This window comes from Enhydra lutris, unplaced genomic scaffold, assembly GCF_002288905.1.
Source record: "Enhydra lutris kenyoni isolate GAN:26980312 unplaced genomic scaffold, ASM228890v2 scaffoldscaffold22, whole genome shotgun sequence".
Classification (NCBI taxonomy): domain Eukaryota; kingdom Metazoa; phylum Chordata; class Mammalia; order Carnivora; family Mustelidae; genus Enhydra; species Enhydra lutris.
Window position 1 is genome coordinate 2,226,948 of NW_019154106.1, and position 18,804 is coordinate 2,245,751.

The window sequence follows — 18,804 nt, forward strand, 5'->3', positions numbered from 1 at the left end:
CCCACGGCGGCCCCGGGCCTCGCGCCCGGCGCTCCGGGCCCCCGCCGCCCCGGCCCCGGGCCCCCGCCCGCCGTCCCAACGCGCCGTTACCCGGCCGAGCGCCTCGCGTCCGCTCCTCACGCCTGTGGCGGCTGCGGCACTGGCGGCGGCGGTGGCCTCGCTAGCTCCAGAGGCTGCGCCGCCGTGGCCACCAACAACACCGCCTCCCATTGGCCGACGCCCCTGGCCCCGCCCTCTATAAGCAAGACGGGAGGCGGTTGGGCGGGCTCGGCGCAAGTCAAATACTCTTCGGCGCCGCCGGAGACAACCAATCAGAGGCCGCGGTGGTAAGGGACGTCACGCGGCGTCCCTCGCAGACTCCGGAGCCCTATGCAAATACGGGCGCGTGACGTCTGGGGCGGTGCGCGCCCGCCTTCCTTCCGCCTCTTTAAGGGGCGGAGCGCGCGGAGGACACGCGGAGGGCACCTGGGGCCGCCCGGGTCCCGCCTGGCCTTTCCCGCGGGTTCCCGAGTCCGCGGTGCTCTTCCAGTCCAGGGCCGTCCCCAGCAACGCGCGCGGGCCCCACGGCCCCCCGGCGACCCCGCCACCCACCCTCCCCGAATCCCGGAGCTGTGCCCCCGGCTTCGCGCGCGGCGCGCTCTCCCCACCCGTGTCGGCGCGGCCCGGCCCGGCCTTGGTCCGAGCAGCTCCCGCCCCTCCTGCCCCCGCGAGGCCCAGGCCCCGCCTCGTGGCCGACGGGCCCTGCTCCTTGCCGTGGGCCAGGCACCCGGTGCGAGCCCTGCGCCCTGGGCCCGGGGTCAGCTCGTGGGGGTGCCCAGACCCTCTCGGCCGGGAGCGCGTGGGGAACGCGGCTCTGCTCTCCCGTGGCCGCCGCCGCGAGGTGCCACAACTCGAGGAGCTGTGGGAGCAGCAGAAACACGTTCCCGTGGTTCTGGAGGCCGGAAGACAGACGTCCAGGGGTCACGGGGCTGGGCTCCTCGGGAGGACTCCCGGAAAGGGGACTCTTGCCTCTTCCAGCTTCTGGGGCCCCGGGGCCGTCTCGGGATGCAGCCACTTCCCTCCCCCAGGCTCTGTTTCCATCTCCTGTGGCCTCTCCCGTGGCTGCTGTGGCCTCCAGTCACGACATCACAGCTACCACAGGGACCTCATTCCAACTCCATCACAGGGTGGGGACCCTTTCTGCCCGTGTCAGGTGCACAGGTACCAGGAGCTGGGGGCTGCTGTTGGGCCCGCGGTGCACACTGAGCTGTGCCCTGCTCGTCTTCCTGGCCTGCCGGCTGTGCAGTGGCAAGCAGCTGTAAAAGGGCAGGTGCTACTGGGTCAGACCTCTGGGGCCGTATCCTTGACCTTCCCAGTTCTAGCTGGGTGTCCCAGACAGCCTGTGGCTCCGTTTCGCCATGTGTCAATCACAGGCACTTGTAGCGCTCATGTCACAGAGCTGGTGGGGAGCTGGAACGACACTGGGGAGCAGCCTGATGCAGGTGTGGACTGTCCTGATGACCCCACCCTCCCTGGCCAGGGGAGGGGGCCAGGTGCCTGAGGACAAGGGTGGGGGTCTTAGAGCCAACGCCTGGGCCCGTTCCTTAGACCCTGCAACCTGAGGCTCTCCTAAGAAGTCTGTTCTCCGAGCGGCTTAGCTGGCACCATGCTCCAGATGACGTCTGGGCCCCACAGGCCCTTGTGCTCAGGAGGAACCGGGGGCAGCCACTGTGGAGCCTGCGTCCTGAGCCACCCTCTGAGGGGCCAGCACAGCCAGCTCCTGGGTCCATGGTGGGCCCAGACACTGGGGAAAGCAGCCCAGGCCTGTGCATTGTGACTTTGCCCCTGTTACAGATAGACGCATTGACTTAGATGAAGCTTTAGATCGCAGCAAATGCATTTTTCTGTTCAAGGGACAAGAATGGATGTTGCCAGTGGTTTCCTGGGGCTGCCACGACAAAGTATCCTGAGCTGGGTGGCTTAAACATGGAGAAGTTTTCTCTCCCAGCTCTGGACAGTAGAAGTCTGAAATCCAGGTGTGGGCAGGGCCACACTCCCTCCAGGGATATTAGGGGAGGAACCTTCTTGCCACTTCCAGCTTCTGGGGGCTCCAGGCCTCCCTGGGCTTGTGGCCAGACCCTCCTGTCTTGGCCTGTCACCACGTGGCCTTCTGTGTCTGTGTCTCTCCTTTTCTTATGAAGACACCAGCCATACTGCACGTAGGCACCCCCCAACTCCAGTGTGAGCTCATCCTAACCCAACTAATCATGCCTGCAAAGCCCCTGTTTCCAAATAAGGCATGTTGTAGAACTCTACCTGGATACAGTATAACCTCTGTGCTGGAAACTTGGCGCTTCCCGGGCCAGCTGGTCACCGATCCGGAAGTGGTCCCTGCAGGGAAGTCTGCCTCTGCTTCCCAGTGGGGCAACTGCTCCTGGCCCTTGAGTTTCTGGAGCCTTCACTCTGCGTCAGGGCTGAGGGGCTAACCCTGTCCATTGCCCACCTCCACTCAGGGGTCTGTCCTCACCCTTCTAGTCCCTGGGGACCCAGGGTGAGGCACCCAGCCACTCCACCCCCAGCAGCCCTGCGACGGTGGGCTCCCTGTCTCACCACATCGGCTTCAGACCCCAGCTCCCAGCACCTGGGGGCCTGTGTCTGAAGACACCACCCCACTCTGAACCACAGGGTTTGGGGATCTGCTAAGAGGCTTCCCAAGAGCCCCGAATGAAGGTGGGGCCCATTTCAGAACCATGCCCAGAAGGTAGGACCAGATCCCCACCTCCGTCCTCAAGACATGTTCATTCTGAACAGCTTCCTTGCCTCCGTCCCAGGCCCTGAGACACACTCAAGCGCCTTGTGCAGATGTCTCCTAATTCCTCCTCAGACGCGGTCCTTCCTGATTATCCCCCGGACAGCAGAAGCACCAGCAAATGGAGCTGCTCTGGGCTGGGTTCCTTCCTTGCCAGGAAGCTTTACTTGCCACCAGCTAAGGCACCCCTCTTGTCCTTGGCTTGAGGTCATAGCCAGTCCTCCCGCCTGGGGGTCCCCAGGGTGCCCGTCAGCCCCTCCACCCTCCACGCTGTGGACCAACCTGCTGCTAGGCTCTGATGGCACCGCTCTTCTGCTCTCCATACTTCCATAGCTCCCCACCACCCTCCCGTGACCTCAGAATTGGGGCAGTGGGGCAGGCACCGGTTTGTTTCAGAGTCCCCAAGTGATGCTAACTGTAACCAAGCCCGAGAAGGGCTGGGACCAGAACCCCTAGGGGTGTGGGGTTTCCCACGTCTCCCAGCGCTGACTCCGCCCCTGCCCAGCTCTGGGCTGGGCACACCTGACGACAGCCCCCGCACATAGGTCCTCCGTGGCCTCCAGCCATGGGGACCTCAGGGGTTTGCGCTCCAGGGCCCCCCGCCCTTCCTGCTCCTTGCTGGCCTCAGCCTCATCGGCCTCGGCCCAGGGGCCTCCCACGTAGACATCTCACCCCATCCCCAGAGGAGGTGCCAGAGACACCGCTGGGACAGCTGCCCCCAGCCCCGCACTCAGCAATGGCCCAGGCAAGGGCAGCCTGACCTCATTGCAGAATAACCCTGGAGGGGACAGCGGGGAGGGGACCGGGCCTCGGGGGCATGTCCGTCCACACTGCCTTGCAATGGAACGGACGCATGGAGACACCAGAGACCGGAGGCTCTCCTACGGTGTGGACTTCGGATGACCCGGGCCGCCTCTTCCCTGCACAGAGGGGTGTGCCGTGCAGAGCATGTCTGTACGCCTCAGAGCCTCAGAAGGAGAGAGTCCGGGAGACTGTCCCCAAAGCCTTACAGGTTCTCTCTGAGACGGCCTTAGGGGGCTGCTCAGTCTGTCCTGGGAATTTTGGGCATGGTTTTATTTTCAAGCCCATCTCTCTCTCTCTCTCTCTCTCTCTCTCTCTTTTTTAAAAGATTTTATTTATTATTTGACAGACAGAGATCACAAGTAGGCAGAGCGGCAGGCAGAGAGAGAGGAAGGGAAGCAGGCTCCCCGCTGAGCAGAGAGCCCGATGTGGGGCTCGATCCCAGGTCCCTGAGATCATGACCTGAGCTGAAGGCAGAGGCTTAACCCACTGAGCCACCCAGGCACCCATCCCTGGTATTTTATACTGGAAACACCAAGTATTTCACTTTGGGGAGAAGCAGGAGGACGAGGCCGGCTCCCAGAGGCCAGGAGGAGGTTTCTTGCACAGTTGTCAGCAGTGAATTAATTAATTAAACATAAATTTAAAAAAATGTCCACCCCATCCTGTTCCAGAGGTTTCTTCTGCAGCTCGCAGGGCACTGAGGACTCTCCTCGCCAGTCTACTCGAGGGGACCTGCCAGGGGACCGTGACTCCGATGGAGGCCGCAGCCGGGCCCTCAATCCCCCAGCCCCCCAGGCTGCCCGGCTCTCCGAGCAGTGAGGGCGGAGGCCAGCTTCCTGCTCACTGGTCCCCGTGGAGGCAGGACAGGGCTCGCGTCCTTCACAGAAGACGAGAACATTCCCTGGCAGCTTTAAAGGACATTTGGTCGTGAGAAGTTCCGCCCAGAAAAGCAGAGAGGATGACATCAGGACGGAGGCCCCCACTCGCAGCGTTTCTGGCTGCCGTGGACTGCCCAGCAGCCTCCTGCTACGTTTCCCCTTGGGGACACAGGCAGACACAAGTGCACGGTCACATGGACACAACCAGCAGAATCTCCCTCGTATCATCCCAGACCCCGTCTGCTTGCCCGTTTCCTGACGGTCTCCAGGGCGGTTTGCTCAAACCCAGTAAGGCTCCGGAGGCCTGTGTCTCTGCCATCAGGTCTGCCTCCTACCCCCTGTCCGTTCCCCCGACACGGCGGCCCCTGTGGCCCGGCAGCCCGGCAGCGCGGGTGCCCACCCCCTGGAAGGGGCCGGTCACTCCCCTGCAGCTCCCCTGCCCAGATCCGGATCTTGTGCTTGTCCCCTTCTGGGGGGCCGGCAGAGCCTGGCGCTGTAGGGTGACGTGCCTACAGCGCACCCCCCCTCGACCCCCCGTGACCTACGAGCCACCCGCAACGTGACGCTTTGCCGTGGTGGAAACAGCCACTCCCGCCCGCTGTCACTGGGGTGTCAGCGGCCGCGGGCAGGCCTGGCCTGGGTCGGGCCGCACTGCGGTCACGGGACGGAGGCTTTCTGCGCCTGCTGTCCTGCCCCTCTCGTTAGCGGGCGCTGCGCGCGAAGTGGGGCAGCTGGAGGCCGAGTACAGCTCCCGTGCCCCGTGGGCGCGGCCTTGACTCTGCCGCCGGCAGGTCACTGAGTCCAAGAAGAGGCGGAGGCAAACTCACCTGCAGGGGGGACAGACGAGTAGCTCTTGGTTTCCCTTGCTTCTGGGACGGCATACACCTGCCTGGATTTCAGCAAATCCTTGTTTTCAGGGCTCGCCGTCCCCGACCTGGTCAGTGGCGGCTCCCGAGATAGTTTATCTTGCAGTAGAGATTCCCGAGATGCTCACTGAAGTCCCCCCCGTGGTGCCGTCGTGCCGGCCAGAGCACAGATCCCCTCCGCCCCGGCCTCCCTCCCATGCACCCCCCTCTGCCCCATCTCTCCAGTTCTAGCACGTCAGCAGTGTCGCCGAAGGGCAGCTCTTAGACCACGCACGACGCCCTCCTGATCCCTCCCTTCTGACACGACCCCCTTGGTCCCTGAGAGCTTCCCTTTAGGGACAGAGGTCTCGGGTGTCCTGGTGCTTCTGCTCTAGGCCCAGAACGGGCCGTTTCTCCAGGGAGCGGGTGGCACTGAGCCCCGAGACTGGCTCTCCACAGACTCCCGCAGCCAGGCCTGCCCTCCGTCTACACAGCCAGGAAGCCCAGACTCAGTTCATGTTGTTGGTTCTAATTCATATATGGGCGTTATTGTGGTTTTCCGTAACTCCTTTGCTTTTACGCTAGTGTTTCTTCTCTGACGCTAACGTCTGGGGTGCTGACATCAGGAGTATTTGCTTCATTCCACAATACAGATTAACAACAACGCCAACATCACTACCAACGATGGGATACCGGAATGAAGTCTGACTCCTCTGCCCTCTTCGGCCTTCGAGGAGCCCACGGCGGACGCAGAGCAACGCAGCGAGCCCCCCACAGGAGCGGAGGCTGCCGGGACGTCGCAGGCCCTCACTCTGTTCTGGAACCTCGCCACCGCATCCCATGGAGCGTGGCGGGTGTCTGGGACCCCCAGCTTGCCAGCAGGATGGCGGCAGTCCCACTGTCACTTCTAAGGTTACAGCCAAAAAGGCACCTGGCCGACCAAGAGGCGCCAGAGAGGACAGTAAGGTGATTGTGGTTTCCGGCCACTAAGTTCTGGGGTGATCTGTCGTCCGGCAACAGGTTTCACTCTGTTTTGGGGCATTGTCATCTTACTGGTTTGTTTGTACGTCACATGTTTACAGAGCTGAGAAGTCGAGGTCTCAGCACCCGAGCGGCCCCCCACCCTGTTTCATAAGCACGTGTTCCCCATGCCGGCAGTGCGCCCAAGTCGCACCAGGCGCCCGGGACGGGCTGCTGTCCCATCAGCTCCATAAACGACACTGCGGGGAGTGGGCTGTCTCCCAGGGTTTCCTATCAGGGGGTCACGGGGCCGAGGGCTGAGGGTGCCTACAACCGGACGGTGCCCACATCACCCCCGGGGGCAGGGTGGCTCGGTGCGGCCATCATGGCCTGGTGAGACTCGGACAGCGTGTCCCAACCTGATGATCCAGTGCTGGCGCGTCCATCCTCTGCCGCCACGGGGCTGACCTGGCACCCGGCTTCTGCAGGCCGCTGGCTGCTGACTCTGCCCGCAGCCCCGTCAGGCTAGGTGGGCGAGGCTCAGCCACCGCAGGGCGGTGCCCGCGCTGGGAGCCGGTGACCAACGGCCACCTGCCATGTGCGCGTGACCCCCCCCTTATCTCGGTGGGCAGCTGTGCGGAGGTGGGCAGGGCAGGGCCCCTGGGCGGTGGCGCTGCTGCGGGAGACCAGACGCTGTGTTTACTCATCAGGACCAGAGGGGCTGGCTGCACGGCCTTTGTGTGGGGGCCAGCGGGGCTCGCCAGCTGGAGCCCGTCTTTCTCTTACTTCAATACGTCCAAATGCACCCACACACCAGAGATTAGCTGATAGCAATCTGCACGGGGGAGAAATTTCTCGGCTGGCTGGAACAGCTCTGCCGACCCGAGCATTGGAGCTGTGACCCGCTGAGCCAGCGGCCCCAGGCAGGTTGCACGGGCGCTGACCGGGCAGGGCAACAGCACACGGGACGGCCGGCCTCGCTGTTTGGAAATCTTTATTACCCCGGTCTCGGTGCCGGCGACGGCGTGGGCCTCTCTGCATGGAGTTCCGGGCTCAGGCCCCGGGCACCGCTGTAAACAGGGTCGGAACCCGGGACGCGGTCACTGAGGAATGCGGACAGGAAGTCCTGCCACCGGTGGCTTAGAGCCCAGTCCCCGAGGTTTCACTGGAAGCTTCCGTTTTGCACCATTTGCAAGTACTCCTTGTGGAGCTTCTCCTGGGCCTCAAAGAGCTTCTTCAGCTTCTTGGCTTGCCCTTTGCTCAACTCCTTGCCTTCCGTGTCGTGTGTGGGCAAACCCTGAGAACGTGGGGAGCACTGGGTCAGCAGGGCACGCCTGGCCCCCCTCTCGGAGCCCCTGGGCTCAGCCCTGGGACACAGGCTCGCCACACTTTTGCATGGCCACGTGGCAGCCCGTCCTGGCCACTGAGAAGCCAGTGACTGGGCTGGGGGTGGGGGGCACCCTCCCGCCTGGGGCCGAGGCCACTGACACCCTTTGGGTCAATGTGGCTCAGTTCTGATAGGGCTGTCGCAAAGGAAAGAGGGAAATACACATGTGAACCAGTGCGGGCGGGGGCCAGTACGGATGGGTCTGGGGCCAGTACCCATGCCCCCCACTCCCCGCCACAGCACCTCTGGCCGGGCTGTGAGGGCAACCTGGGCTCAGTTCAGCCGGGCCACGACTCTGCTCGGCTGCCGTGAGGGAGGGAGGCCGCCTCGGGCACTCGGGGCACCTCCCGCAGATGGCGTCCCAAACAGAACAGCTGCTCGCCCAAGGCTAGAAGTCCCCGTAACCCCGATTCAGTGGTCTAACAGGGTTCTGAAAAGAAAAGCGACTCTCACGTTTTCATCGAACTTGGAGTACTTGTCGATCTCCGACAAGAACATCGCACTGGGTGGGATCTTCATCTTGGCCAGCCTCGCCGCCTGGACACAGAGCCCTGCTCACTGTGGCCCAGCCCGCGCGGGGAAGGCATCACGCGCGCTCCCCACCCCCCAGCCCTGGGACTGAGAGGGCGACGGAAGACGGGGAGGGCGAGGCCAGGGCAGAGCGGGTCAGAGGAACAGCTGCACACGGTGGGTCCTGCCTAATCCCCACCGACAGTGCGAGGGTCGTCCGACACCTCCCCAGTGACACCGAGCCCGCGGCCGTGGGGGGCAGCTCCCCTACCAGGCCTCTCCCTCCCCAGGGCCTCCCTGCACGGGTGGGTGCCATGGCGGGGAGGCGCTGCCGGTGGGCACAGGGGGAGCGGGGACCTCGCTGGGCCCGAGGGAGGCACAAAGAGCAGGACCTGGGGTCCGAGTGTCCACTTCCGCCCAGGAAAGCCGGGGCCCCACACAGATGGCTGTTACCTCTTGTTCCCGTTTCTTCCTGGCGGCCTCCTCCTTCTTCTTCCTCTTCTCTTCTTCAGCCTAGGGGAGCACCGGGAGCCCCATGAGGCAAATCTGCCTCAGCAAGGCCTGTCGCCCCCCATCGCCTTCACCTGGACTCTGACCGGCCACCCCACGGGGGTTGGGGAGCCCTGGTCATTAGGGCCTCTCGCTCACTCCCCGGGAGACCCTCAGCAGCCCCTGTGGGTGTGGGCCCGCTCCGGACGTGTGGTAGCAGCGGATGGCGCATGACGGGGTCTGGGGCCCGGTGGACACAAAGAAAGGAACAGTGAGGCTTGCTGGGCGGCGGGGCTCGCTCAGGTGCGTGAGCAGGGACAGCATCGCGAAGGCCCAGAGCCCACCCACCTGCAGCCAGGGCAGGGCCGCGGGGGGCGGCCTGGGAGCAGGCCGTGGTGCTGGGTGGCAGCCGATGGGGGAGGCCCAGGCCCCCAGCTGCGCCACCACCGAGGAGGTACAGGTTTGGGGAGTGCCGTCCCGATACCCTTGTGGACATCCCGGGTTACGGACATGCTGGTCAGCAAAGCCGTCAGGTGGGCGGCTGGGTACAGGCTACCGTGGGGCCCAAGCAGAGAATCGTGGGGCCGGGTGAGGTCAGGCAGGGCCCGCACAGCGGGAAGGGGAGCAAAGTCCCGCAAGCAGGAGCCACGGGCTCGGGGAAGCAGCCGCTGGCGCAGGGGAGGCTGCAGCGGGCAGAGAGGCGGCTGCTTCCTGCGTCAGGACAGTGTTTGTCCCCTGGCGGGAACACTCGGGCGGGGACAGGGGCAGCTACTGCTGGCTGGGACGGGCCCCGCCGGCAGACAGACAGGAGCTGCGGGAAGATACACTGTGGCCCGCGGCCTGCGGCCCGTGTGGGAACCCGCCAGGCAGGGCCGTCCCCTGCCGCCTTCCTCAGAGACCTGTCTGCCTTTCTGCCCTGCGTGCGGCTACGTGGGCAGAGGGGCCTGGGTGAGGAGCATGGCAAGCGGCGGCGTTTGTGCCCTCACCCAGCTCGGGGTGGTGGGAAGCATGCCAGCCCCTCGTCGCCTCTATGGCCAGGCCACCTGGTATGCTGTCCAAGGCGAGGTGAGAGCCCGGCCCTGGGGACGGGCCACTAAGCTGGGGGAGCGAATGGGACAGAAACGGGAGCTTACAGGGCCCTGGCTCTCGGGGATGCCCCACGGTGGTGGGTCTGCCCGCGGCTCAGTGCCAGCGGTCAGGCACCTGCCCTGCACCCGTCTCGTGAACTGAGCTCCTGCACCCACACGCACCTCCCGCCCGCGCTGCTCATGCGCCTGGCCCCCGCCACTTGCCCCAGCTTCCTGGGCAGACGGAGGTGTGACTGGCAGGTCCTCCTGCAGGGACAAGGGACACCCCACTTCCACAGATGAAGCTGCGACCAACACGTCAGCTACATGGTTTCCTAAGAGCTGTCCCCTGACCTCGGGGGCCTGCTTCGTAAAACCAGGGCCTCCCTTGGCAGACAAACCTTGTTCTGTGACCGCCCTGCCCCACAGCCCGTGTCCAGCTAAGCCTCCTTCTGACACCTGCAGATGCTGGGCCCCACACGGGAGCCCTCACAGGGTAACGTGCCCACTGTCTCCCGTTCCCGTCACTGTGCGGCTGCCCCAGCCACTCACCCGTCTCTTCTCCTCTCTCTCCCGCAGCAAGGCCTCTCTGTCCCCCAGCTTGACCACGGTCGGCAACCCTGAAGAGCCAAGTCCGTGAGGTGGGGCCCAGCCCCCCCCCCCCCGTCCACGTGGCCCCCGCGGCCCCTCGCTGCTCATGGGGCTTTCATGTTAACTGGAACGTGGGGCGGCCTTGCCGCTCATGATACAAGGCCCAAAGGTCATAAAATGTGACACGTCACCTGAGTATTAAAATCTAATAATTTCCCGCCCAGCCGTAACCCCCACGATGTCAACAGACACAGGGAGAAACCCGCCGGCAGTCCTGCGAGCTGTCTGCTGAGGAACAGACGAGGCAGGGCGGCCGGTGTCCCGGCAAGAACACGCAGCTGGGTCAAGGGTGGGGACACCCAAACGCCCATCAGACTCGGGAGGTGTCCAGGACAGCTGGAGAGAAAACCACAAAGCCGCCCCCAGGGGCCACGGGGGTACTGCTCTGGGACTCCTCAGCGCAAAAACCCAGAGACCTTCAACCCCGTCCTGCAATACTTTCAAAACCAGCCCCTGACCCCAGCATCCTTCCCACCCCCCCACCCCCCATGCCCGCAGCTCCCCACGATGGGCCCCCAGACGTGGCCAGTAGGACGCACCTTCGTGATCTTCTAACCGCACGCCGAGCTCGGGCAGGATGTCGTCCCGCAGGGCGTCGCTGAGCTGCAGGACCTCAGGGACTGTGGAAGAAGACAGCGGTTCAGTCCAACCAGACACACAGGCAGCACCAGGACGCGCCTACCGTGCGCCTTCCCGCAGGCTCTGGGGAAGCCGAGGCCCAGGCTCTGTGCACACCGCTGACTGTGCACCACCTCGGGATCCTGCTCCGAGGCAGATCCCGTCTGCAGCTGTGCCCACACAGCTGTGGGGGGTTCCGAGCAGGAAGCCAGGTGGGCAGCGGGTCCAGGGAAATGAGAAAAGGAGCTCAGAACCCCCCAAGCCCCCAGTCAACCAGGCAGGTGTCCATCCCCCACAGCCCCGGCCCAGCGATCCAGAAAGGTAGCAGTATCACACGCTCCAGACGCAGGGACCCGAGGCCACACGCACTCTGAGATCACCCAGAAACCCTGCAAAGGCTCCCTGTGCTCTTCACGCCCTGACAGGCCTGCCCGGTGCAGAGAAACCCCCGGCATGGACGAGCGTGCCGGCACCTCAGTGCCTACTGGCCAGAACCTGCTGTAGCGCCCCATGCTCCCTCAGCCCCCGCTTCGGGAACCGCACCCCTGCTTCCTCCAAACGTCCTCGCGGCAAGGCAGCTAGGCCCAGGACCCACAAGACTCCAGCGAGAGCTGGAACTGGGTCTGGAGGCTGGGGCGAAGCCCACAGCGGCCAGCATTTGTCACTGACGTGCAAGGTCCAGCCGCAGGGTAGGGAAGGACCAGAGGCCAGGGGGATACTGCCGCGAGCACGGGCTCCACTGCGGGCACACAACTCTCGGCCAAGCCTCGGCCACCCCAGCTATGGCTGGAGTGAGCAGAGGGCCTGAGAAGCCCAGGAGGAGGCGCACAGCCTGGCCATCTCACGGGCTCGTACGTGACTTTTCCACGAAGATGGCACATGCCGGCAGACAGAGCAGGCCGGGACGAAGACAGCACCCGTGCAGCCTTCAGGCCTGAACGCGACAGTCCCTGCGGGTCAGATGTGAGGCTGGGAGCCGCACGGCAGGGAAAGGCTGTCTATCTGCCGCGGAGAGCCAAGAGCACTCAGAGGCCTCATTCGGCCACCCTAGGGTGAGAACCTGCCCTTGGGGAAGGGGACCTGGTGGCAGTAAGAACCGGGCAGGTGGCAGGTGACGTCTGTGCAGCGGGGTCGTGGGGCCGTCCCTGAGAGCAGCTACAAGGGGCCACGGGGGGCCACGTGTGGGAGCAGGCTGTGCATGGCGGTCTCCCAAAGCCAGGTCTCAGACGGGCTCACCTCCCGGCTCCCAGAAGGCCGCTTGGCCCGCCGAGACCCCCGAGGGGAAGCCCGTGTGGGAGCCGGGCTGTCACAGGGCACGGGGTGGCAGGCCATCTCAGGAAGCTCTGACGGCACCCAAAACCAGGACGTCTGGTGACAGGAGGGCTGACGCCCGGCCTCATCTCACCGTGGACACACCGCGGGCAGCGTCGGCCACGTCGTCAGCCCTCCCTCGGGCATCCACCTGCACCACGGGCCCAACCCAAGTGGTTCTGTGCACCCCGGCCTCGCGCGATGGGAAACACCCCGCCCGCCGCTGTGCGTCGTCCCTCAGCAGCACTGGCCGGGGCCCACGGGGCCACTTGCTGTGGAAGAGACGAATGAGGAACAGACAGCGACTCACGCGTCTCAGAAGACCTCTGCGCCCTCCCCCACCCCCGAAGCATGGCCATGGCTGGGAAGCTTCACGCTTCCCAACGCTGCTCAAGGAAAAGCCGTCGGTGCCTCCCCAGCCTTCCCAGCTGATGGGATGACGCCCTCCACCCCTGCTCCCTGCCCTCGCCCTGTCCAGAACGCCCCGCGGGGCAGGAGCTGGGCTAAGCTAACGGGAACCATAAGGAAAGCGATCCCGCCGTCACCACCGTCAGCCGACTGTCAGCTGGTGCTGGGTGGCAGGACCCCCAGAGGCCTATCTGTCCTGTGGGCGAGGCTGTGCAGAGCTGAGGACAGCGGCCATCGCCACCACCTGAGACCTGCCCTGTCCACACAGCTCAGAACTGGCCCCGACTGCCTGTCTTTCCAAACCTTTTGATTTCTCTGGGGCTCACTTTCTCCTCCTCCGTCTTCCCGGTCACAAACTGACCAGCCCAGGACACACAATGACAAGCTCCCACAGCCCACACGGACAGGACAAACGACCCCACGAGACACAGGCACAGGGTCCAAAGGGACAGCTCTCCAGACAAGAGGCACTCGTGGCCACGAGGTGCAGGGATGGGACTGCACACCACGTGCGGTCAGGGAAGGACGCAGCAAAGCCCCGCAGAGAGGTCCCCTGGGGCAGCAGGACCGACAGCAGTCATTTTCCTACAGCCAGAAAAAACAAGCATTTGCGAGGGTGTGGGGGACACAGGGCAGCCCCCGCGCAACACAGTTCGGGGCTTCTTTAGAAAATCACACACGTGACTGTCCCATGACCCCCACGGCTCCCCTCCTAGGGACGGCCCTGAACCCTGAACACGGGACTCAGCAGGCACTGGGCATACACGTCCAGAGCCCCACTCTCCCCAACGGCCGCAAGGTGGGAGCTGCCCAAGTGTCCGCTGGCCGTGGCCCAGGCGCGCGAGACGTGTGCTCGCAGCCAGGGGAACCCTAGCTGTCCCGGCAAGGAGCTGGCTGTGTACGGTGACAGCATCTGGGATGTGCAGGAAGCCACACGCGGAAGGTCCCGGGCTGCATGGCCGCGCAGACACGGGGCGTCCCAACCAGGCCGACCGGTGGGCACAGAAGGCAGGCTGGTGGGCGCCGGGCTGGGGGCCCAGGGGCCACGGCTGTTCCTCTGGATGGCAGAAGGGCTCGCGTATTTGCATGACACCCTGAATGTACTAAACGCTGACTGACTTGTCCGCTCTCGTGACGGCTGTTCTGGGTTCTCTGTGTTTCATCTCAATAGACTCTTTGTTTTTCAAAGGGAAATCTCTGGCCGGACGTTTTTAACGAACTCAGTGAACCGTTCTCAAGCCTAAAGGAGAAGGCAGATCTCAACAGCAAAGGCGAAACCAGGAGCAGAGACGGGGGCTGCCTCCGGGATGGCGGGGAGAAGCAGGAGGACCAGCGTGTGGACGCGACCACGGGGCGGGGGCCGGGGACAGGGCCGGGTCCCGCTTCACCGACTGCCACACGCTGCTGGCAGCTACGCTAGGCTATGCGGTGCGTCTGCCCTGGGACGATCCCGTCTGTGGCTCTGCAGCACCCGGGGGAGAAGCCGGGATGGGGCAGGGCCGTCACACGGGAAGTGGCCCTGGGGGAGGTGGGGCTGTGACCTGGGACAGCGGGGGCCACCCTGTGCAGCAGGGCACACGCAGGACAAGTGCTCCCAAGGGGGAGACCACAGAGGCAGAGGCACCAGCCTGGGCCCGCCCGTCCAAGGAGAGAAGCAGCCCCACAGCTGCTAAGGGTGTGCCCCTGGCCACGTGTGCCACACCAGCACCTCGCGGTCCTGCTGCCCCCAAGAAACTCCGGCTAGAGCAGGTTCTAGAGAAAGAGCGCTGGCCCTGTGGTCACCAGCCAGCGAGCAGCAGCTCGGAAGCACTTGGGGCGAACACGGCGAGCAGAGTCCCTGTCGGCACCGCCCTTGCAGGCCAGCACGGCACAGGGCTCAGGGCGTCCGCAGAGCTCGGGCACCCGGAGGCGTGCGGTCACGGGCAGGGAGTGAGTCTGCCGGGGTGGCTGCTGCTGGCTGAGCCGCAGGTGGGGCCACAGAACAGGCTGGGCACTGAACAGGGAGACCCGTCAGGTCACTGCAGGGAGGCCCGGGAGAGGACACAAAAGGCCACAGACTCTGCCTGCGGACAAGCGAATGAGCAAAATGGGATCTAGGTACACGGGAACACCAGCTAGCCGTGAAGAGGGAGGAACTCTGAACCAGCCACAACGTGGACGGACCTGGAGGGTATCAGTCACACTGAGTGACAGAAGCCACTCACGAAAGGACAAGTCCTGCGGGATTCCACGTGTGGGAGGTCCTTGGGCGGGGGTCAGTATTCATCCAGAGAGTGGACGGTGGGCCCCGGGGCTGGGGGAGGAACAGCGGTTGGTGTCTCAGGGGGACAGAGAGTGGACGGTGGGTGCCGCGGGAGGGATGGGGTGGGTCACTTTCATGGGAATCTTCATCTGGGTCAGTGGAAAGTTCTGGAGATGGATGGTGGGTGCGGCCTCACAGCAGTGTGAACGAGCTTAGTGCCCTGAGCTGCACAATTGCTCGTGATTAGACGATACATTTTATACGTTAACATACGTTTTGCCAAAAATGAAACAAATCCGGGGAGAGGGGCATCTGGCCGCACCCGCATCCTGGCTCTTCTCACATCTTCCCAAATTCCCAAGCCTCTCCTGGCCAACCCCCCCGGCACACATCCTTCCCGGGCAGGGCGAGCTCGAGGTGACACAGCGGCGGGCATCGGGGAAATGGTACTGTACCCACCTGCCAGGCGAGCCCCAGGTCCCTGGGCCTACTCTGCGCGTCTCACTGTCTCTACGACCAGCCCAGGGACCCGGGCCAGCCCAGGACAAAGACTCACACAGCCGGTGCTGCTGTGGGGCGGGAGCCGTCGCCAGCCCAGAATGCTGTCCTGGTCTGTGCAGCCCAAGGGGCATGGGCCCCGGGTCTCTGGCTCCCAGAAGGCACCCTATTTGCAGGGCCCCAGGTCTGTGGCTCCTGAGCCACAGGCTCAGGCAGGATGACCTCACTCCACCCGGTCCTCAGGGCAGGAGAGCACTGTAGGAGGCCGAGGCACACACAGCACAGACACAACTACCACCATCCCGACTCGGGAATCTGGGCTCTCGTTTGCTGAGCAACAAACAGACCAAAGCAGAAAGAAAAAGCAACCCGAAGAGACGCAGAACCAAAGCCCTCCCCAAGCCGTCGACAGGCACTGCTCCGAGGGCCTGTGCAAGGCCCCGGCGCGCTCTGCCTGGCCGTGCAGAGCCTCCGATGGCCCTCGTTCGCCAGCGCCTGCCAGGAAGGACGCTGTGCCGCAGGGGGACACTCAGAAAGAGGTGCCCGGGCGTCCCCAAGACTGAGACGTCAGTGCTGTCAGCATGGCCGGCCCAGGCGGCACGGGGCCGGCAGAGTCCGTCAGGCTTTCGCAAGTGCTTTACAGAGTGAGGGTGCCAGGGGCTGGAGAGAGAGGGGCATGCTTGTTCAACGGGTCCCCACGCCCAGGCCTGAAGACCCTGTCAGACCCAGGCTCCCCCTGGGGGCCCAAGGCCTTGGGGCCCTCCTGCCCTCTTGCTCGGCGCTCCCCAGGACAGACCCCGGCCTGCTCTTTTGTCTCTGAGATGCAGCTCCCCCCAGAGGCTCCCCGAGCGCCCGCACCACCCTCAGGTCAGGCTGCCCAGGAGGTCGGGCAGGGAGCACGGCACAGTTCGGGACAGGGGGCATCTGCAGCGAGTGACTCCCTCGTGCCCCTCCCTGGCAAGGCTTGAGCTCTGGCGCGGTGCTGCCCCCGTGGGAGGCCGGGCAACGTGTGCACGAGGAGCGTAGCAGAGCGGACCCGGCCCGTTCCCGGCTCAGCACACCCCGTGGCCACGCACAGGCACAGACTGAGATGTGCACTCCCGCCTGCCGGCGCTCGGTGGTCTGGCTCACGGCCCGTCCAAACCAGCCTGCGACGACGTGGCGCTCTCCAAGTCCCCAGGGACATGCGACAGGGTCCCACCTCAGGAATGCCGGCGACGCCGGGCAGAACAACAGTGGGGGCAGCACGGCTCCCCCAGCTCCCCGTGCTCGCTTCTGGAAACAAGAACAGGCCCGTGGGTGCACCGAGAGTGGAAATGAGCCCCGCAGGGACGGAGGGCAGGGGTCCCCGAGGGGCCTCATTCTGCCTTTCCGAATAGCACAAGCCAAGAAAGCCCACCTCTCACACGTGTCCTCGGCCCCACACAGCTGCCCTGCCCCGCGGGGGACACCAGTGTTGACAGACATGGTGGCTGTCATGATGTGGGGGGCAGGGGCTACAGGTGTCGTGCCCCAGGTCAGGGGCCACTAGCACCCGCCGGCACCCAGGGCAGCCCCACGCACAGAGGGTTCGAGGGTGAGAAGCCCCAAGGAGGAAGCGCCTCACCTTTCTGCTCCCGGGCGATCCTGCGCACGCCTTCTCTGAACTCCGACAACACCTGCAGGTAGGGCAGGACTGTGGCCTCCAGCTGCGGGAAGAACAGGTGCGCTCAGAGAAAAGCTCGGCCTGTTTACAGACGGGGCTCCGCGGGCACGGCAGGGCGGGGCGGGGGTGGCGCTGCCCCAGAGCTGGGACACGCTCCCCCCTCAACACTCAGTCCCCGCGTGGACGACGTGGGCCAGAGACAGGAGGCAGTTCCCCACCCCCGGCCCAGCCGGACAAATTCTGCAAGGCGCTCTGTGCCCCTGCCCACAGGTGCGGTTTTGCCTCTGGTCAGACCATTACAAAAAGCCCATCTCTACGGTTAAACAGTTCAACGCGGGGTCTGTCAGGTGGCCGCCTTCTGGGAGGCTGAGGCCATCCCTCTTGGGCTGGGAGCGGAGGCTGGCACCAGGAGCCGGGCCAAGCCTGTGTCTGACCTGCGGCCACGCACACGCTTGCGCAAGAGGAAGCAGAGTCCCCAGAACCGTCGCCGTCCATGCACAGGTTCACACCCGGCCACGTCCACACCCGGCCACAGTTAACCATCTGCACTGACCCGGAGACGGCCCGGGACCGCGAACCCGACGAAGGGAAAGCCAAGGACAGCAGAATCCAAACTGGAGAAATGATGATTTTATAAAATCTTTCCTTTCCAACTTCCCTAATGTTTGCGGCAGACTTTTAAGCAAAGTCTCTCCCTGCCTCCTACTTTAGTCCTCCGGTGGCTCAGACACCAGAGTAATAACCAGTGCACACAGGAGCCAGCTAGGCTGGCGAGTGACCCGGCCTCTTGTGGCCCAATCCCGCACCCAGGGCTGGGGCGCCGCGGTCGTGCAGGGGGACCGGAGAAGGGGTTTTGCCCTTTACCTCCACCAGGCACCAAGACCGCTGCAGTGAGCCTCAGCACAGGGGGATGGAGGCCTCAGCCAGCGTGCCGTGAGGTCTGCCTGGAGGAGGAGTGCCCCAACGGGCCAGCCTCCCGGGTGCTTATTCCCACACACGGCTTTCAAAGGGTCCACCGAGGCCATGAAGAAAGGCCCCCACACAACCACTGCGTTAAAAGCCTCGTTTTTAAGCTTGAGAGCAGACTGCCATTAGCGTAGCAAGTGTTTTCTCTCTTTCTTTTTTTCTAGGAAGTAGAACACCCGGTGTCACTCGTACAACACAGCGTAGCAGCTCCGCGGGTTTCCTTTCCAAGAAGCGCGGAGGAAGGTTAATGCCTTTAGACCAATCAGCTCCACAGCTAGTGGGGCCCCAGGGATGTGGCCTGGAGCTCGGGCAGGGCTTCTCCCTAACAGGAGCTGGTTCCTCGTCGGAAGCCAGTTCCTGGGGAACCACCTGTACGCGCCCTCTGCAGATCTTCACACTAGCCACCGTCCAGAATCAGAATTCTAAAAAAGGTTTGTCTTTTTACTTTGTCCTTGCTTCCTGTTGTCCTTTAAATAAATTACGTCTAAACAGCTACGCAGACCTTCTCATCGAATCATTGAGGACCAGGCCTGAGGGGTGTCTGAGGTGAGTCTGAGCGAGCACGTGCCACGAGGGAGGGTCAGCGGAAACCGCAAGTCCCAGGCGACGCTGCCCTCTACCGAGGACCTTTCTCCCCACTGGACGCACCGGTCGGCATGCTGCCCGAATCCACACGTGCGAGGACGTGAGCCCACGGGAACCACGTGGCTGCAGCGCCATCCAAGTCGGTCCCACCC

General features: G+C 64.3%; 2 protein-coding genes across 4 annotated transcripts in view; both read right to left on the reverse strand.

Moving 5' to 3' along the window:
- The window catches only part of LOC111150313 (nucleosome assembly protein 1 like 4), a 43,030-nt gene extending 42,873 nt beyond the window's left edge, over positions 1 to 157 (reverse strand). The window contains exon 1 of one of the 2 annotated variants that reach the window (XM_022507767.1): positions 91 to 157. The gene's annotated coding sequence lies outside the window, so the exon portion shown is untranslated. The remainder of the gene's footprint in view (positions 1 to 90) is intronic. The other variant, XM_022507765.1, reaches the window with a different exon arrangement.
- Positions 158 to 7,252: 7,095 nt separating this feature from the next.
- LOC111149761 (cysteinyl-tRNA synthetase) overlaps positions 7,253 to 18,804 on the reverse strand; it is a 40,663-nt gene continuing 29,111 nt past the window's right edge. The window contains exons 18-23 of one of the 2 annotated variants that reach the window (XM_022507017.1): positions 17,063 to 17,144; positions 10,919 to 10,999; positions 10,281 to 10,348; positions 8,626 to 8,685; positions 8,116 to 8,199; positions 7,253 to 7,572 (exon numbers count right to left, since the gene is read on the reverse strand). In XM_022507017.1, coding sequence (XP_022362725.1) covers positions 7,438 to 7,572; positions 8,116 to 8,199; positions 8,626 to 8,685; positions 10,281 to 10,348; positions 10,919 to 10,999; positions 17,063 to 17,144 — 510 coding nt within the window. In that variant the 3' untranslated portion in view covers positions 7,253 to 7,437. Of the gene's footprint in view, positions 7,573 to 8,086; positions 8,200 to 8,625; positions 8,686 to 10,280; positions 10,349 to 10,918; positions 11,000 to 17,062; positions 17,145 to 18,804 lie in introns of both variants that reach the window. The other variant, XM_022507018.1, reaches the window with a different exon arrangement.